The sequence below is a fragment of the Pygoscelis adeliae genome, unplaced genomic scaffold (assembly GCF_000699105.1).
Source record: "Pygoscelis adeliae isolate BGI_AS28 unplaced genomic scaffold, ASM69910v1 Scaffold114, whole genome shotgun sequence".
NCBI classification, from domain to species: Eukaryota; Metazoa; Chordata; class Aves; order Sphenisciformes; family Spheniscidae; genus Pygoscelis; species Pygoscelis adeliae.
In genome coordinates, this window is record NW_008824587.1 from 3,417,326 (window position 1) to 3,435,891 (window position 18,566).

General features: G+C 45.0%; 1 protein-coding gene across 3 annotated transcripts in view; it reads left to right on the plus strand.

Moving 5' to 3' along the window:
* RAPGEF1 (Rap guanine nucleotide exchange factor (GEF) 1) overlaps positions 1-18,566 on the plus strand; it is an 86,038-nt gene that overhangs the window by 48,192 nt on the left and 19,280 nt on the right. For 2 of the 3 annotated variants that reach the window (XM_009322072.1, XM_009322073.1), the window contains exons 7-11: positions 197-320; positions 1,623-1,806; positions 2,411-2,926; positions 9,425-9,627; positions 12,145-12,300. In XM_009322072.1, coding sequence (XP_009320347.1) covers positions 197-320; positions 1,623-1,806; positions 2,411-2,926; positions 9,425-9,627; positions 12,145-12,300 — 1,183 coding nt within the window. Of the gene's footprint in view, positions 1-196; positions 321-1,622; positions 1,807-2,410; positions 2,927-9,424; positions 9,628-12,141; positions 12,301-18,566 lie in introns of all 3 variants that reach the window. The other variant, XM_009322071.1, reaches the window with a different exon arrangement.

The window sequence follows — 18,566 nt, forward strand, 5'->3', positions numbered from 1 at the left end:
CCTGTGAGAGTATTCTTAAATTGATATTTGTTAGTGGATACACTTCGCTGCATAGATCCGGGCCAGCTTTGGACAAGAACCTGTGAGTTCTGAGCCTGGCAAGTCGAAGGCTTTCTGGAAAACAAGCTTGTGAAGCCTCTAAAAGTCTTTTTGCTGGAAGAGTAATGGAAGCATCAATGCCTTTTGTGTCTTGCAGCCCTCCACCAGCATTGCCCCCTAAAAAACGGCAGTCGGCACCTTCCCCAACCAGAGTGGCAGTTGTGGCCCCCATGAGTCGAGCCACCAGTGGGTCCAGTTTACCTGTTGGAATCAACAGACAGGTAATGGTGTAACCCCTTTGTGAAAGCCAAGGGAAACGTGCTGTGAACGGTAGCAAAAGCTCAGAGAGGTGCTGTGACCTGCAGCCGCACAGTTCCCTGCACACTTCTGCTCATCCCTGTACGGGAGAGCTCTGGAGCGGGAGTTTTAGCGACAGGAACATCAGTATAATAAATAATGTAAACAGCTTAATTTTTTTTTTGCAGTGCTGTTGGATTTAATTAACAAATTGCTACAAACTTTGTTGCCTTGAGCTGTAGCAGAGTGTGAAGATGTGAGCGGCTGAGTGTTGCCGCGTTGAGTAGATCAGGGTACAGAGCAGCTGGCTGAGCTTACCGAGATCTCACCAAGGTTTACTTACAGGCCAGGGGAGCATGTGGCATACTGAGATCAGAAGTCTGTCTTCATCCAGTCACAATTTAAAACATCTTTTAACCCACGCAGTAGTTTGAGCAACTGCTCTGACCACTGCTGGTGCTTTGGGGAAATTTGTAAATTTTCTGGTAGAAAAATGGAAAACTTGAGACTGTGTGTGTTAATCATATTCCATCACTTGTGCTAGTCTGGGGTTTATGAGGTTGTAAATGGCTGGGTTTGCTTTACACATTCAGGAACTTACTAACTCAGCAGTGAGGACCTGAATCGTATTAAATTGCACCAAAATCAAACCTCATCCTCATCCCCAAAGCCTCAGCTCCGGCTTAGGGAGCCTCTGCTGTCATTTGGCTGACCCAGATGAAGCTGTGGCAGTTCTTCAGTTACTAGTACAATCACACTTAGGTTGTTTTGCAAGAGTGGGAATACTTGAGGCGTTCACTCACAGGTGGATAAGCTTGAGGCAATTTCCGAAGTAGAAATGTCATAGGCGCAGAAAGTTGTATCTCACTATAACTTATTTTCCCTTTGCATGCACCTAAGCTAACCAAATATTTGCTAAAGACCCAGTTATTTAATGAGAAGTCTTGCAGTCTGGTTATCTGGTATCAGTGTCTTGACAAGCAGTCATCAGACGTGTGTAGCAGCGAGGAACTCGGTCATCTTCTCAGCGTCTGTGAAGTCCAGTGTGGGTCGCAGCACACCCTGCCTGGAAGCAAGAACACACAGAGCTCCCTGGCATGGGCTGTTTACCAAATCAGACGTTTTCTGTGGTCCTGAAGAGCTTGTCTAACTAGAGAGAGCTAGCAGCACCGATCCTCTCCCCTCCTGGTTTTCTTAATGCAGCTGTGAGGTGTTTGCTCCTCGAGCTGCATCTTGCTTGCTAGCGAGCTGCCAAGAATGATGGTTATTTGGTTTTTTTGCTTAAGGATTTTGATGTTGACTGCTATGCCCAGAGAAGGTTGTCGGGTGGAAGCCACTCCTATGGGGGGGAATCTCCTCGCCTCTCACCGTGCAGTAGCATCGGCAAACTCAGCAAATCTGACGAGCAGCTCTCTTCCCTGGACCGGGACAGTGGTCAGTGCTCCCGCAACACAAGCTGTGAAACATTAGGTAAGCGAGGGGTTGTCCAGAGCCGCTGGAGGAGCCCCCATCACTCTTGTTCGGGAGCTGTCGTAGCTGTGATGCAGAAGTAAATGGATTGTGCTTGCAACTGTCATCTTGTAGTTGCTGCGAGCGGTTCTATGCAGAATTATGTTCTGTCAGATAGGAAAAAGCCCAGGGGAATGTGTTTCCCTAGCTATAGATGATTGCGTTCAAACTCAGTTCAGCTCTCAAGTGGAATGTTTTGTTGATTTCAGCCTTGTCTGCAAACATCAGTAGGAAATGACAGTCCTGGTAGACTAAAGCAATGTTGTATCTATGTACTAGGAAAGAAAATATAAATATAAATATGAAACATAAATAATCTCTGCAATGATCTACCTATTGAATTTTTGTTATTTGTTTGCTAGTGTAAAGAAATAACGATAAGAGTCTTATTAAGGCTGGACGTTACAGAAGGTGTAGCAAGATGGTCCCTGCTGCAAGGAAGTACCACTCTGATTAAATGAGCTGATTAATTAACTGATGGAGTGGGAGGGGCAGAATTGAGAAGGGCTAAACAGTAAAAGAGAGAAGGTAATGCATCATTCTCCTGTCCCCTCTGTTTAACCAGATCAATCGGATCACTATGATCCAGACTATGAATTCCTGCAGCAGGACCTCTCCAACGCTGATCAGATACCTCAGCAGGTGCCAGGTATCCTCAGCCCATTGCCAGAGTCCTTGGGTGAGTCTGGCTCCCCTTTCCACGGACATGCTTTCCAGCTCCCACAGGGCAGCTCTCCTCCACTGGAATTCTGCAGCCTCTCGGGAGCAGCACAGCCAACAGAGACTCCTCCAGCTTTACCAGAAAAGAAGAGGAGGAGCGCAGCCTCTCAGACTTCAGATAACTCAGGCTGCAGGGTGTCCTATGAGAGGCACCCTTCCCAATACGATAACATCTCGGAGGATGACATGCAGAATGCAGCGTCTGTCCCATCAGTTCCCTTCACGCCGTTTGCTGCTGTTTTGCCTTTCCAGCAAGGAAACTCTTCAGCGCCGGTTGAATTCATTTCTGACTTTGCTGCTCCAGATTCTAACAGTGACCCAGAGAAGCCACCACCTCTACCAGAGAAGAAAAACAAACACAGTAAGCAAGTTCTTGTGTTTTGGTTTTACTTTTACCTTTCCTTTTCCTTGCAGTTGTTGAACTTCTGATGACCACTAAGTAATGGTGACCCCAAGGTAACGCCCTTGCTTACGTGAGGCTGAGTGTCAAAGTCGGTTAGTCAGTATCAAAGGCATGGAAGGGAAGCGTCAGTCCTTTGGCGGGGAGCTCAAGGCCCAGGGGAGCTGGCATCACACAGCATCCTCATTCCTATAGTGAGACCATTTTACTTCTCTGTTTACCTGAGTGCGAATCTTTGAGGCACGCTGCCTTGCAGATCTTCCTGGTTTATCCTCCCTTTTTATGTCCATTCCTTCACCCCTGCCCCCATTTTATAAATGTTTTCCCACTGCAGAAAAGAATTGAGTGCTTTCCAAGAGCTCAGAGAAAGGGCTGCTTCTCTGTCCAAAACCGAGCATTGCCAGAGCAGTTATTTGGCAATAGGAACATAGTCACCCACATAGCTGTGCAAGACAACACTATTAACCTAGTGTCCAGTACTGCTGTTTTGCTACAGGATCTCATTTCCTTTGGATGCCTAAGAATTTCCCACATCGTTAAAATGAGCAGCCTCTAAATGCAAAGGTTCGCCATCCCCAGCCAGACTCCTGGCACACCAGTACTGACTGCGACTCAAGCTCACGGCCTTATTCTGATTTCCTTAATGTTCATGGCTGAAAACATGTGAAACCTCTTGCCAAAAAAGCAGCCGTACTGATCTGCCAAGGAAGGCTGTGGACTACGTAGTGAGATCCAGCAGATGTTAGTTTACTAGTCACTGGCTTCTTTGCAGTTGTACGTTGCATGAGGAGGTAGCGTATACAAGACCTGTATGAACAGCGTTACACTGTATGGCTGGCAGCCCAAATGAAGAGCTGATTCAAAAGTGCCAAGTTGGCCTTCTGACTCATTTCTGCAGTTTATAGTCTTTTCACTGGGAATAAGGTGGAAGTGAGATTGGTGTGTCATGCAGCAGGGTCAGTATTCTGTCCATTGCTATGATAGTTTACTATGCCAGTCTTTTTTTTTTTTTTTAAGAAGTGCGTTGGCTAAAAGCATTTCCATTATCCCTAAGTGACCAGTCCACGTTTGTAACCCTCTGGGATTTTAATCAGACCACAAGGCTTGACCCACCTGAAAGCAAGGGTCTTGTAGTTCAGTGTCCCCATACATAGGAAATCACTTTTATCTCTCTCTGGTAAGCAAGCAGTTAAATGATACTGAGAGCAGCTAAAAAGGAGCTTAGATGTTTGTATGTAGATAACAGAAAGGAAATAAATGCTGGCACAGGGCATAGCCAGGGTTGGTTGTTATGGCTCATGCTGTTCAAAATACTTGCCTGCAGTACCAGCTGCAAGGGGATGTGATGCAGAGCCTCCTTACTGTAGGATCAGGTCCTTGTGGGCTCTGCATATTAATAACGAGGGCAGGGTCCAGGTGGTTTTACACCATGCAGACTGGGATGGATGCAGGGAAATGCACCTCTGTACATGTACGCAGCTTTAGTAGGGGGAGACGCCTGCGTGAATCTTGGGTAAGAGGCAGTTTGACAGTTGAGAGAGAGACCTTTGTTTTCTGTTATCATATGAGATGTCAAGGAGTTACTTAAAAACAATTTTAAAAGCTGTCGTCTTCATTATTGCCCGTGCACACTTTTAACCTCAATACCAAGGCCTTGTTTGTGAATTTTCTTTGATGTTAGAATAGAGTTAATCATCTGGCACTATCAGAAGCTCTTGGAGTATTGATCAGATTGCATTGTTAGGAAAGGTAGAAGCTGTTATCTAATGTGTTGTCAACTCTGATGGTTTGATAAAGTATCCTTGCTGCAAAGCTTGTAGTAGTATTTGGGCTGTTACCTGACTGCTGCGGATTTTTTAGCTGCATTCATGTGACACTGAGAACTTGTTTTAGATTGTCTTTACTCTACACTATATCACACCACAGATTTGTGGTTGTTAGTTTTACTTTTATTTTCAACATTAAAAGGGCAGTAAAACATTACTCAGGCTGTATTGTAGCACCCAGGATTTTTTTGCCTGAAGGCTGATGCATGTAGATATTCTTGTGTAATCACATAGGTGAGGCAGTGCTGCTTCCACAACCCCAACAAACTCCTGGGATCCGGAGGAGATGCATGAATTTATTAAAAAGATCTAGAGCTCTCACAGATGGAACTTGGTTGTAGTCCCTTTGTTGTAGGTCATCTTTTGGTAGTTGGCAGGAAATGTTGCAGCAGAGACTTCAATGGTCTTTTTGTTGATAATATACAGCAAATCCTGCTAGGGTTAACAATGTGTATTGCTGTGAGCTGTGCTCAGAGGGACCTCCAAGAGTTGACTTCTGTATAATTTAAACAGAGGAGTGATAAGCCTTTTAGCCTGGCATGAATTATTGTTATTTTACTGTGCTATAATAGTACATGTTACTGTGCTAAGGACAAATTACTCCAGACTTCTGCTTGAGCACCAGCATCATGCTCCTGCTGTACAAGACGCAGACATGGAGCAGCTTCTGCCATGAAGAGCCCAGAGTCAGAAACAACAAGATCCTCCCCCCAAACAGCTTGCAAACTCGAAGCAAGGCACTTATTCATGTTTCCCTCCCTGTCAGTGGGAACAAAATGCAACCTGGTGCCCTGTAAGCAGCTGGTATTTAACTGCGGGAACCACGCTGAGGGCAGCCTGGGCTTAGCCAGTGGATAATGCGAGCTCTTTGAAAAACAGCTCTCCTCCCAGAGGTGACAGCAAAGGCTGGCTTATTTAACCTTAACTTCTCCAGTGAGTTGATGTGTGGTATAGCTTAAAAATTTCCATTATTTTGGCTCTTGCCCACGCACACAAATCTGTTGCGCTTGTTCCGGGCCAGTTGTAACACAGGCTGCTGACACGCCAGGAGTCAGGCTAGACCAGTGAGTCCTCCTCATCGGGTACTACCATGCCTTACCTATATTGCAGATGTGCCTTATTGCTGATAATCTTCTAGCCGTTCCTTGCAGCTTCCAGGACCAGCAGCTGCACGGCGAGCTGGCTTGGGTGCTGCTGGTGCCCTCTGAGCAATACCTGTGACTTCTACCATGTGGGGAGAACTGGTGTGTGATAGAAATCCCTGAGCAGCTTTAGCTCCTTCAGAAATGACAGCCAAGGCACTGCAAACAGATTGCTGGGAAGGTGTTCCTAGCCTCAGTCTGAGATTTTATTTTTTTTCAAATATTTTCTGTCTGGGTTCAGAACTGACATAAGCTGGGCATGGTACTGTGATGGGAGAGGTTTCTCTCTCACGCCTCCCTTCTCTCCCGGGGTGCTGCCTTGAGACTGTGTCACTCCACCCCAGCTGCTCACCGTGGAGGTTGCAGCCCCCATCCCTCCCTCTGCACAGAGTCGCTGCAGGGCGTGCAGCCTGATCTGAGCTGGTGATGTAATTTCCCATCTGCTTTTTAAATTTCTGCCTTGTTAAATACCACAGCAGAGGGGAAGGGACGGAGGGAGACGGGGGAGAGAAGACCCTTTGCAAACAGCAGTCTCAGGAGTGGCCCTGCTCCCTTACTCTCCTGTTCAAGATTGGCAGCATTTTAATGATGCCCATTTGAATTTGCGCTCTGCCGTCTCCACTCCTGAGCCAGGTTTGTATTTCACCATGCCAACTGTTTTTCACTTCACCTAAAAACAGAGAAGAAGACAAAGGAGAAGCAGAGACATGCTCACCCACCCTGGGCTAGCTGTAACAAGCAGGGCAGGGGAGCTGCCACGGCGATGGGATGCATTAGCCTCCTAAAGAGCTGAGATAAAAAAGCTCTTCATTATTCCCTTGCAGATTGAGTTAAGGCTCTCAACAGCATTCAGGCTTACTACCTTGAGTTACAGTAATTTAATTTTACGCAAGTGTCTAATGTGATACCCTTTTTGCCAACACTTCCCGAGTTGTAGCATCATACAGACGTCTGAACCCAGGAACTCACAGCTGTCAATCCTGAGTGTTGTCTTTCGATCTGGACGTTCAGTGAAGCACTGTTTTTGTAGGTAACTGCACATGAAGGGTTGCTCTGAATTTAGCAATGTCAGCTGCATTGCACCAGGACTGCCAAGGCTGACTTCTTGGCTTTTGTCCTACTCAGTTGATGAGCTCTCAAAATGTGGTCTTTTCCCTCAAGCTCTTGTCCTCTACACTTCTCCAAGGAGTCTTGATCCTTAGTTCACTTTTGCTGCTAGAGAAATATCTTTCATAAGCCTTCTTTAGATCTTATCCTCTAATGTTGTTGTATGATACCAAGGCATTTTTCAGGGCACGGGTATTAATAGGAGTACCTTAGTCAACTGAATCACTTACGTTTGAAAACTGTTTTAGCAATTCTCTATTTTCTACACCAAGACTCCTTCACCATGATTTCAACTAAGAGAATATTGCCAGAACGTGCTTCTTTTCACTGTTGGGACTTAGGCTAAAATTCACGGGCATGAGGAAATTTGGTCTTGGCTTTAACATGAGTGCTGACACCAGCAGATGAGCGGGCAGAAACGCACACCAACACGCATGTGTGTGCAGTTTGAAACCTCTGTCACACTCACTTCAAAAAGGAGAGGTCTGAACCAGCAAGGGTGGTGACTTACATCTGTGAAGTGGTGCTGGGAAGGCAGGAGGGCGGCTGGGGGAGGAAGAGGAGCAAGGCTTGGGTAGCAGGGGGTATTGGAGGTCAGAATTTCAGCAGCCTTGGCAGAGCTGTGCAGGAGCTGGCAGTACTGCGGGACACGAACAGGTTGTCCACTGGCAGCACCATGTGGGGTCACAGGATGGGGACAGCAGGTGTTACCGGTCGGGATTGAAATCCATCAGCTGAGGTTTCCTGCGCGCCGATTGCCACGACCTTTTTTCTTTTTTTTTTTTTTTTTTTTTCCTTTCTCTTTATTCTATTTTTTGGAGGAGGGATATCATTCTGTGGGAAGGGGCAGCTGTGTTAGCTCCATTTCTAAATGGAGTTTAAAATATTAGAGGAAATCTGAAAAAAGGTGCAAAAGACAGGTGCAAAGCGACTCCTCCCTGCTGACATTTGCACGGCTGCATCCTGTTTGAAATAGGCTGGCCCGTAGATCTGCATTGACAGGTGAACAGAGGGCTTTGCCTTGCAGCTAGTGTGGGAACCGGCTTCACGATGTGCAAATACTGCATTGTGGTCGTTGTATTTATAGCTTTCACTGAAGTCATCCATTCATTTCAGCTGTACAACTGAAATGCCAGCAGAAGCTGAATAATTGCCACCTAATGACCAGATTTACAAAAACTGACAACTGCTTGTTTATCAGGAAGAAGGGAGGAATGATCACAGAGTATCTTGTGCGTGACAGCATATTTACAAAAAAGGCCTTGGTTAGTCCTTTTTATGACACTTAAATACATCTATTGCTCCTGTTCTCAGGTATATAGCAGAGTTTTCTTTCTTTATTTTACATATATTACGTACACTTCTGAACCTTAATTCTGGGGTTTTGTAGTCTTTCTATGACACTGGGTGTCATTCTCCCCCTCCAACACTAAAATATTGCAGCTGTAACTAATCCTCTGTCAGAGCCGCATAGGCAGACCTGTGTGGTTTTTTTTCATAGATTTTGGAAGGATATTGTACCGATGGAAAGGTCCTCTAAATGAGATTTGATCCCATTTAATATTTCCATTGAACCACATCTCAGAAAAGCTTTTGAGTCAGTTGGATTCAAAAATTGGAGATGATAAGATGCTTTAAATAGGGATGGGAGCAAAGGGTGTTGGATTTGAGCTAAGGAGGTAGGAAGGCATGGTCAGTAGCACTTTTAAAAGGTAAGTCTCTTGTGCCAGCATTGGCAGTGGCATATAAATAGCTGATGGAGAGGTACACCCAGTCTCACAGGTAGGTGTTTTCCGATAACAGTTTTATCAGCTTGCTAGAATGGAGAAAGGCTGTAAGCCTCCTCGTTCTAGAAATCTTGCTGACTACAGATATGAGACTTATTATAGGCACAAGAATTATTATAGATTTATTGTCAAGGTTGCATCTTTGTACAAGATTATTTGTGCCTCCTAGAAAGCAGACTGAAGTTGTTCTGTTTTTTTGGTGAGTTTGGGCATTAGCTGTTGAAGAATATTCTCAAAATTGCCATGGGTTACATGAGGAAGGGATTTGGGCTAAGAGTCAGTGAATCAGACTTCTCAAGTAGCTGTCTGGAGACCTCGCTGGTTCCTTAAACTGTTGTCAGATGTGTTTGTGGCCTGTGATTATGTTTGTTGTGCCCTGGCTTGCAGGATGGGATATTCAGATCCTTTCCTGCAAGGTAGGTGGCAACTGACTGTGTGAACTACCTGTGAACAGGGCACGGATGCCTTGCTGCTCCCGGCCTGCAGCAAAGCCCAAGTGAGAGTGGCATGGCCTTACTCTTACTCTATTTTGAGAATGCCTGCTTGTTGCAGCTGCACCGTGCAGACCAGGAACAGTGATGCGACCTTTTTTTGCAGTGATGGCATATATGCAGTTTGTGGAAGACTACTCAGAGCCACAGCCGTCCATGTTCTACCAGACCCCTCAGAACGAGCACATCTACCAGCAGAAGAACAAGCACCTCATGGAAGTCTATGGGTTCAATGACTCCTTTATCAGCTTAGACCCCTCTCAAGATCTGGCACCTCCTCCTGCTCTCCCACCGAAACAGCGGCAGCTGGTGAGTGACATCCGCGGCGCCCTCCCCGGCAGGGCACACCGGCCTCCCAGGAGCAGCTCTATTCTTGCTGCTCCTGTTTCTGACAGGCTGCGGTGGTGGGAGGATGTCTCGTTGGTGTTACCACATCATGCTCCTTGTCATCTTGTTAACATGTTTTTAGGCATTTTGCATCATCTCCTTTGAGCTCCTTTCTAACCCTACGTTCAGACTGTTCCCCACAAGCTCTGAAAGTCCTAAAACGCCCTAAAAATGAAACGTTAATCTTCCACATGGCATGGCTGAATCTGTGCCAGACTACAGGCTTGTGTAACAACAACTGCTTTGAAGATTTTGACACGCTGGGCAACACGATTTTCAAAAGATTGCTGCACTGTTGTTCCCAATGCTGTTTTGAAACTGTTGTCAAGGATGCCACAAATAATAACTGTTTAAACATAATAACTGCTTTTATGGCTCAGTCTTTGCCAGAGCCACAGAACTTCGGTATAGCCATTATTTAACTCGTGCATGTTTTCTGCACATTAGTCCCCTTGTGTGAGTCAGGATTTTACCTGTTTTTCAGTGTTCTGCTAGCCCTCCCAGACTCCCAGCACAAAAAGGCACATCCACATGTGTATGTGTGTCGGGCGGTGGGTTTAACAATACAGCGAGTGCCATTTTCCATGTAGGGGATGAAATCCTGGCCTCAGTGATGGCAGCAGCAGTTTTGTTTCCAACCTCAGCGGAGCTAGGATTTTGTCCTATTTCTTTTTAAGGGTCTTCCTTTATCTTTTTTTTAACTCCAACCTTAGGGGGGTTGTTTATGTTAATTATCTGATTTGCTCTATTTATTAAAAAAAAAAAGGCATCTTTTGTGCTGACTTAAATTGGCCATGGCTTTAACAAAACAGGAGGAAATGTGGGAACAGAGCCATGGTCTTACCATCATGAGGGCAACTGTTGCAATATTTCTTCATGTTATCTATGCTAAAGTTTGACTGTCCCAAGGTGTTACTTCTTAATCAAATGGGAAAAGCAACCAAGAGCTCTAATTTTGGGATTTGCATAACTACATTCCTGTGATACAGGTAGGAGTCCTAAAAAGATAAAGTAACGTTTTCTGGCTAAGCTAAACTGAGTATTATGCATTATTGCTTTGTGGGGATGAGACCTCAAACGCCCGTGTCCCATCTGCTTTGCAGGGACACTGAAGAGTCTACAGGACTCCTCTGAAGGATCAAGCAGTTCTCCAGAGTCTGTGGTCCCCTTGTCAGTGTGATCCTTGCACTGTCCCTTGCCCTACCTCCTCCTCCTAGAGGTGGCTACGCTCTAGTGATAGTTTCCAGTGGTGACTTGGTCTTACACAGTCATGAGAGAGAGTGTGTAAAGCACAGATTTACTGTAACCATTGTGCAGAAGGGAAATTCTGCTCCTTTTCTGAATTTGTCAGCTGAAGCAAAGCATTTCTTTGCTGCCCTTTAATCGTTATCTGGGCAGCCAAGTTGTCACTGGTTTGCCTGCTAGGCATTCTTGTAGTCTTGCAAGCTGATACCATCAAGGTGTTGCTTGCAGCTCCCTTGAAGCAAAGGTTTCTTCAAGTGCAGCCTGCCACCCTTACCTTCATCTCTGTTGTGAAAGTGGTGCAAGTAGACGATGGCTTATTCAACAGTCATTGTAAAAGCCACCAAGAACAAGACTCTTGTTCTTCTGCTCCTGCTGCCGTGAGAGTTTCTGAAACAGCAAATCACATGGGCATCAGCTGCTCTAGCAGTAGGCATGTTTTGCTGGATGGACTCCTCTATAAAACGATAATTAGGAAGTCCTTTCTTGTGAGCTTTGGATCTTATTTATGTAACAGTTGCACATTATATTCAATAAGTCAGAGCTGAGAAAATGTAGATATACCTTAGCCTCCCTCACACTCCTTACTATAGTGGAATTCAGGAGAAGTTCCTTAATAGTATTTGTTACTTACAGTGTAATATCTCCCTCTTGTGCAAATGATATATCAGTTTGGATTGGGCTGAAAAATGGCTGGACATGACTGTTATCCAGCATCTCAGCAGTACCAGTGAGGGCCCATAGATCACACTGGAAAGACCAAGTTGCCAGTCTGCAGGTTGCCACAAAAAAATAGTAATCTGCAAGAGTCGGCTCCTTAACAGCTAGAAGCAAGAGCCGGTTCCTCCTTTGGGTGTCTGCCCTCCACACCATGGAGAAAAAAGGGCAGTGAGGAACAGCTTGCCTCTCCCCGCAGCAGCTGTCCATGGGTGAACTGGAAGGGGGAGGTGGGAGTTTATTTTTAAGGGATTTGTGAAACAAAGAGGATTTGAACTGTGATTTTTGTCATGCCTTTTGAGCTCAAGAAAGGCATATTGGTATGTCTGGCTCTGATGAACTGTATGAATAGCTGTTTGTTTAGCAAGCCATTATATGCATTGTTTTACAGTTAGCATTTCTTATCCTTTATTCATAGCCTTTTCTGTGCTCTCTTTCTTTGTGTCTTCTGTCTCTTGCTTTCTTCCCCCTCTTCAGCAGGCCTCCTATGCTGCCTCTTCTTTCTCTTCTGTCTCCTACTGTGTCCAGCAAACTAAAGTGCCCTTCACCCCCGAGGACATCGGTGCCACTCAGGGCCTCACTATGTCAGTCTCTAACTCCTTTCTCAACCGGCACAGCTCCTTTCCTGTGCATTCGGTGAGTTGCTCTCCGCACTTTAACACGTGTGCGTATTTGTGTCGGTGAAACACTTGTGTGCAAATTCTGTGCTTAAACGCTCTCAGTTGCAGGTAAAGGTGAAGGTTCTTTTGGGGGCTTTTGAACTCATGTAGTAATCAGCCAGGTGAGAAAAACTGTGTGTAAATCCTACTAAATGAAGCACAGGGGAGGTGTGGCTTTCATTACTTTACATACACATGGGTATTGACATCTGTGGCGAGGGACTGACGAAGGAGAGCTGGCCTGTGTGCCCAGGCACACTCCTTTGACCTACATGTTCCCGAGGCTGCACGTTGGAGCTGCAAAGTCTTTTTGTTCCGTTGCATAATGTCAGCGATGTGGATGAGTCGATTAAAGGCTCCTGTGTGAGTCTGGCCTTTGGAGAAGTGACAAGATGCCGTCCCCGAGATACACGGATTTAGTCAAACGTATGGAACAGTGGCTGCAGCTCCTTAATTTTTTTTTCTAGAAAATGGCCTCTACCAGATCTTTCATCTCATATTTGCTTGTCTGCTTCCCTTCACGTCTCCGTGGTCCCAAACAAGCTCAGTAAGCTTGTATGATTTGCTGACGAATGAGCAGGGTTTTCTCTCCTACAGCACTTGTGAGCAGTCTGAAGAGAGAACGGCAGGAGGAGCTGAGAATGATTTAAATCAAAATAAGAATAATCTTAGAACACTGCTTAAATCTGTGATCAGCTGCTTAAATTAAATGGTAGAAATAACAGCGTTAATACAATGAAATTAAATCTAGCCATGGCATTCCACCAGCTCGTCATTATGGGGCTCGTTTGCATGTAAAACTATGTGGTTATGCTCTGATTGCCGTGTGATGACAACTGAGAATAGACTATTTTTTAACAGTGACCTGGATGTTTAGTAAATTAGACTTCTTCTGGAGAAGAAATTGTCAGACAAGACTTGAGAAAATTCAGAAGTGTTCAATTAGTTTAATATTAAATGTTTGAAAACGGTATCCTCCCGCTGTGCCACTGCTATCTTCCCATTTCAACACTTACTCATTCTCTAAAAATTAGCGATAATCGTTGGTCCGAAGAAGAAGAAAGTATTCAAGTACTTTACAAGTAGTGCTACTTCACAAGGAAGGAATTAAAGCTTTTGGCTTCCACTTGTGTGAGAGAGAGCAGTATCGTAGTTTTGCTGCACAGATGAAAAGGCTGAGGTGCGGAAAGGTTAGTGCTTGCACAAATTTGTGGTAAACAGTTTTAAAATTTGAAGTAATGCAAAAATTCTGAATTGTACAGCTCTCTTGTTTGACAGTGATCCTTGCAAGCAAAACACAGAACTATAAGACTAGGTAAAAGCACTTGACTTTTTGTTTTAATTGAGAGGCTATAAATATAATACTATAATGCTCTGAAAATATGTGAGCACTTTCATTTAAAAAAGCGTCCAGGTTGGATTAAATGGTTACTACCTACTTAATTGTTCTGAGCTGTTCTCATCTCGCTTTGGACTACATTATTGTGAACGTATTATTTTATGAAATGTTAAAACTTCATTAAAAAATCCGTACTCATTTTTGCAAGGGTTTGGTGAGGGGAAAATAAATGGCTGGAGCTTGAGGAGCAATGAGAACAATTAGGCAGTGCTCTGTCAAATGCACAAAGGAAATAAGCTGAATTAAAAATGGTGATTTTTCCATTAATGCCTTTAAATTATGATAATCTCATAGTTGCTTGTGACTCTAGCTGGTCTATTTTTTCACAGGCAAAAATGAGATTTTTCACTATGACAGTCTCTCTTTGTCTCCGAGCTGCAAAATACCAATGTCCTTACATGCATCATAGCTGACCCATGTAATACCATAACCATGGTTTATCCCATTTTCCCTATCCCTAATAAGACAGAGATGCGAAACAGCTGTCAAGGTTTGGATCATTCCCAGGGTGACACCCTGCACTTCAGCACTAAGAAGGACCAGAGCCCCTCTTGCAATCTGCTCCTGAGCATTGGCTGGAAAGACCGTGCCATTTTACACGAGGCATGCCATGAGCTGCACCAGTAACACTTTAAGCACATCGCTCTCCTCCTCTTATTCTCATGTCTTCGTTTTTAACTCTCTCACCAAAGAAAGGCCACTCAAGTGAGCACTGTGGTGAACAACAATAAACCTGTTAAAAATAAGCGGTAGCTTTCCACCAGCCCCAGCAAGGGAGTTAATGCTAGGGAGAGCACACCTTTCGCATACCAGCCAGCTGAGGAGTTGGCCTCCTGTGTACCCAAATATCAGTGATGATTATCAAATCTCTTAAAATGATATGTCTCCTACATTAATTGTTATCCACTCTGTGCAGGAAGCAAAAACCTCCTTAGATCAATACCAGGAAGTCAGAGCTGATAAATGACATGGCTGTCCATTGACCCAACGTGAGCAATGCGTTGCAGGTTTGCCAAGCATAGCCAATTTTCAGAAAGCGCTGTGTGCTTTTTTCCTTCCCTGGAGACTGGCCTGGGGTGGACAGCAGGAGTCAATCCCAGAGGGGAGACCTGGCCCTGTACCCATCTGTTCACGTGCAGGCAGCAGGAAAGCCAAGCCTACACCATGTTTTGCACATTAGACCATTAGCTCTGTGCTCCAGGTGAAGGACTAGTGCCTTACTACTGATTTACGGCTCTTAAAAAGACTGTTTTCAGACAGTGTTTTGAAGCAAAAAAGAGGTGAAGTTGTTCAGAACATCTTTACTCTTTTAATTTTTAACGTATGAATTTCTTTTCTAGAACCCTGACTTTTTTCTTTCCAATCAGCACTGCAGACGCTGCTGCAGTCCAGAAGCCACCACTGGTCTGTCAACCCACTAATAGCGCTTTTCCTTTCTTTGCAGGAAATTGTGTCAGAGGTAATAGCTTTTACTGGATAGAGGCAGATCTTGAGCAACTGGATCAAACCTCATAGGTTTGGCAAGTTGAGCGTGTTTTTTAACCGAGTCTGATTCGTGTCTGGCCTCTGTGCCAGCAGCAAGGGTCGTGTTTGTAGCGTGGGCTGGTATTTTAAGCAACTGCAGCATCGTATTCCCCATCCCATGCACAGCTACGCCATTAAATCCCACATCAGGGGGACAACTGGATTGTACTGTCAAGAGTCATTTTAGGGATTCCCATCTCTTTTGGAAGTACTTTCTGTTGCTAAACAGTGGGAAGGGAGGGATGCAATAAGAAATCATCCTCCTTGGTAATTGTTGGCAGTAGTTTTTCTCTAGCTGATCACCTCCCTCCCTTCTTGTGAAGACAGAGATACTGTCCTTTGGTTTATTAACTCCGTGTGCTGTTTGACTGGAAATGGGTGAGCAGGAATCAAATTTGAAATCTCGTTACTCCCTGGCAGCTGGGGAACTCCGCACTGACAGAGGAAATCAGTCCGGTGACAAGCTCTACTGCTATCCATCCACATATTTTCCACCAAAGATGGCAGAAAGTCTTGCATTCAGTTACAGCTAGGAAGCTTTTCCTCGCTGAAACAAAGAACACAGTTGTTTCTCCGGGGCATGTGCATGCCATTAGTGGAAATTTGGCTGCATCCTCCACTATGAAGAAATAACTTGCCTTTCTCAAAATGCTGTTTTTTCTTATGTTTTCTTTTTAATTAAGAAACATTTCCAGTAATTTTCCAGAATCCAAATTGGCTGTTGGATTCCAGCAGAAGGCGCAAGCGATTTCCTTATGAAAGCTCCAGTTCAGCGTTTCTGTTCTCACTTGTTCCCACCGTTCTTGAGCAAATTGAGCAAGCACACAGAAAATTCACAGCAACTGTTTTTCTTTCTTGTGTGTGTGCTAACGTATGTTCAGGAAAAGGAGGGTCGGGTAAGTGTTTAAAGACGCGCAGAATGCAGACATGTGCTTCGCATGTTTTCCCCGCCTCACTCCTGTTCGTGTAGCTCACTTCCAGTCTGCAACACAGGCCGCAGCTCTGGCCCTCAGCAGAGACTGAGCTGTTTTGATTCATATGGTGGTCCGATGGTGGGAGCCACAATCAAACCGGGACTGGGAGATCACAGTGTGTGAGTTTGTTTCTGTCCTAAGCAGGGTTTGGCTCCTTAGTTTGGAGCAGAAGGAAGGGGAAAAGAAGATTTGCATCCATTTAACCAGCTGCTGAGGTCTAGGTATTGTTTTCCCTTTCCTGTTTAGCGTTCCTTCTGTGTTTGTGTTCTTTTCCACTGCCCACGGCAGGCCTGGACGGTGGTATTAATAGTGCTCTTGCGTGCTGGCATCACTGAATCTTGCTTCTGAGAACCACTTCCTCCAGTGGTTTATACATTTTTCTTGCAGTTGGAGCACTACCTGTCTCTGTGCAGGTCTCTCTAAACGGTCCCCTGTTGACTTCACAGGTCACATCTTTTGTGTGACTGACTTTTTAGGAGCCTTGCCTTTGTCTCCAGGCTCTGCCTTTTAAAGATCTGCTTGCTAGATACAGTGGTATAGTCTACAAGCTAAACAAGAGTTGATGCTGTAGGTGGGATCAGATTGAATTCTCCTGATAGTTTCAAAAGAGAGATGCAGGATAGCACGGCTAATAAATCTTACAAATGTTTTCTTCCTCCCCTGCCCTCTTATTTGTTTTGTTGCAAAGATGTACAAGAATCCCCCTCACTTAAGGAGAAGTTTGGATTTTGTGTTTTCTCGTGCAGAAGCTGGGAGACCCTTTCCCAAGGGAACAGCAATCCCCATCCATCCATCTGCTATGCTAACCGTCGCTAAAAACAGGGAGGTCAGCTGTGCAGCCAGGTCAGAGGCTTTGCTGAGAAACGTTCAAGCATGAGGAGTTGCTGCCTTTCCTGTGGCAGTGCTTGAAGCCATTCTGTTGGCAGCTTGTGTTTCCAGCCATTCATTGTAGGAGCATTTCCTTCCTCATTAGCAAAAGTACCTGGAAGCCCAGCATTGTGTCATGAGATAGGAAGTCTTTTCCAATAGTTGTCTATGCAATTATATTCTTAGGGTGTAGCAGTTTTGTACAACACCCAGTATTTTGTGAACATAATTCTCTACTGTTAGAATTTGGGCATCCAGCTCTGGCACATTGCCCACGTCACTCTCTTAATAGCATTAGCAGAGGAGATCTAAAAGATTGATCGTTTCCTCTGATAGCTTCATGTTTTGGAAGTTTGATGCTCTATCTGATCTGGGAGCGTCTGGCAGGATTGCAGATTAATTTGGCAGAAGTAGTCCGTAGGGTAATTGAGAAGGCTGTGCTTAAAAGGTAAAGACTGTGTCTGCTGATGCTGCAGATGCTCTGACAGCCATATAATTGAATTCAGCTTTGAATTTAGGATGGAGACTGCTGTTACTCGCAACCGGTGACTCCCTGTGCATAAACACTCTGTCTCCCTGTTACTTGTGGTCAGCCATGCCCAGTGAATGTAGAGGAGCGTCACTCTTGAAATAAGTTTTCTATTAGAGTGCTTATCTCCTGCCATCTAATCCAAATAAACGGTCGTAATGTCATTGACCCTTGGGACATCCTGTAACACTGCTGCTAATGATGGAAAGCTGTTCTAAAATATTGACCGTTGCAAAAAATCAAAGGCAGCGCATTGAAAACGTTGAAAGATGCCATCTCTGGAAGACCTCTGTGTGTCACGGTGTGTGGTAAACATTCAGGTCCGGGCACGTTAGCTTCCTGCTGTTCCCCGAAGACAAGATTGCTGCGAGCTCAAAGCACGCTTTGTGGAAGTACTTCCCGAGTGGCAGATAGATTGGTTTTGTTGTTTTTTTTTTAAATCTACTTCACTGGTGAGAGGAGAGGGATCTCTCTCTTCTCCCTGTGTTGGCTGTTTGCCGTTGCAGGTCAGGATCACTCGTGCTGGGTGACCATCTTCTGGTCCTGTGGTGGGAGCCTGGCAGCATGACCGGAGTTTGGATAGAGGAAAGCATCCTTTCTCAAAGCATCCGGTTGCACCTTGCTTTCTGGCTTTCCCAGAGATTGTTTTGAAGTACTTCATTTAAAGCAAAGCTATGGCGTAGGAGGTTGTGTCAGTACAGCCATAACCGAGGCCTTACTGACCCTGCAAGAAACCTCTAAGCAGCAGATTAAAACAAGCACTGATTTGTTTCCAAGATAAACTGTTGCCTGTGATTTCTTGGGAGGAGGACTAGAGGATGACTAGTTTGCTTGTGACAGTTCTGTTGAATGGACTTGTCCCCTCCCAAAAAAAGTATGTCTTTTAAAGGATGACAGGGCTTCCAAGAGATGTACAACACCCAAACCCCGTGGAAGCTGTTGCTGCAATT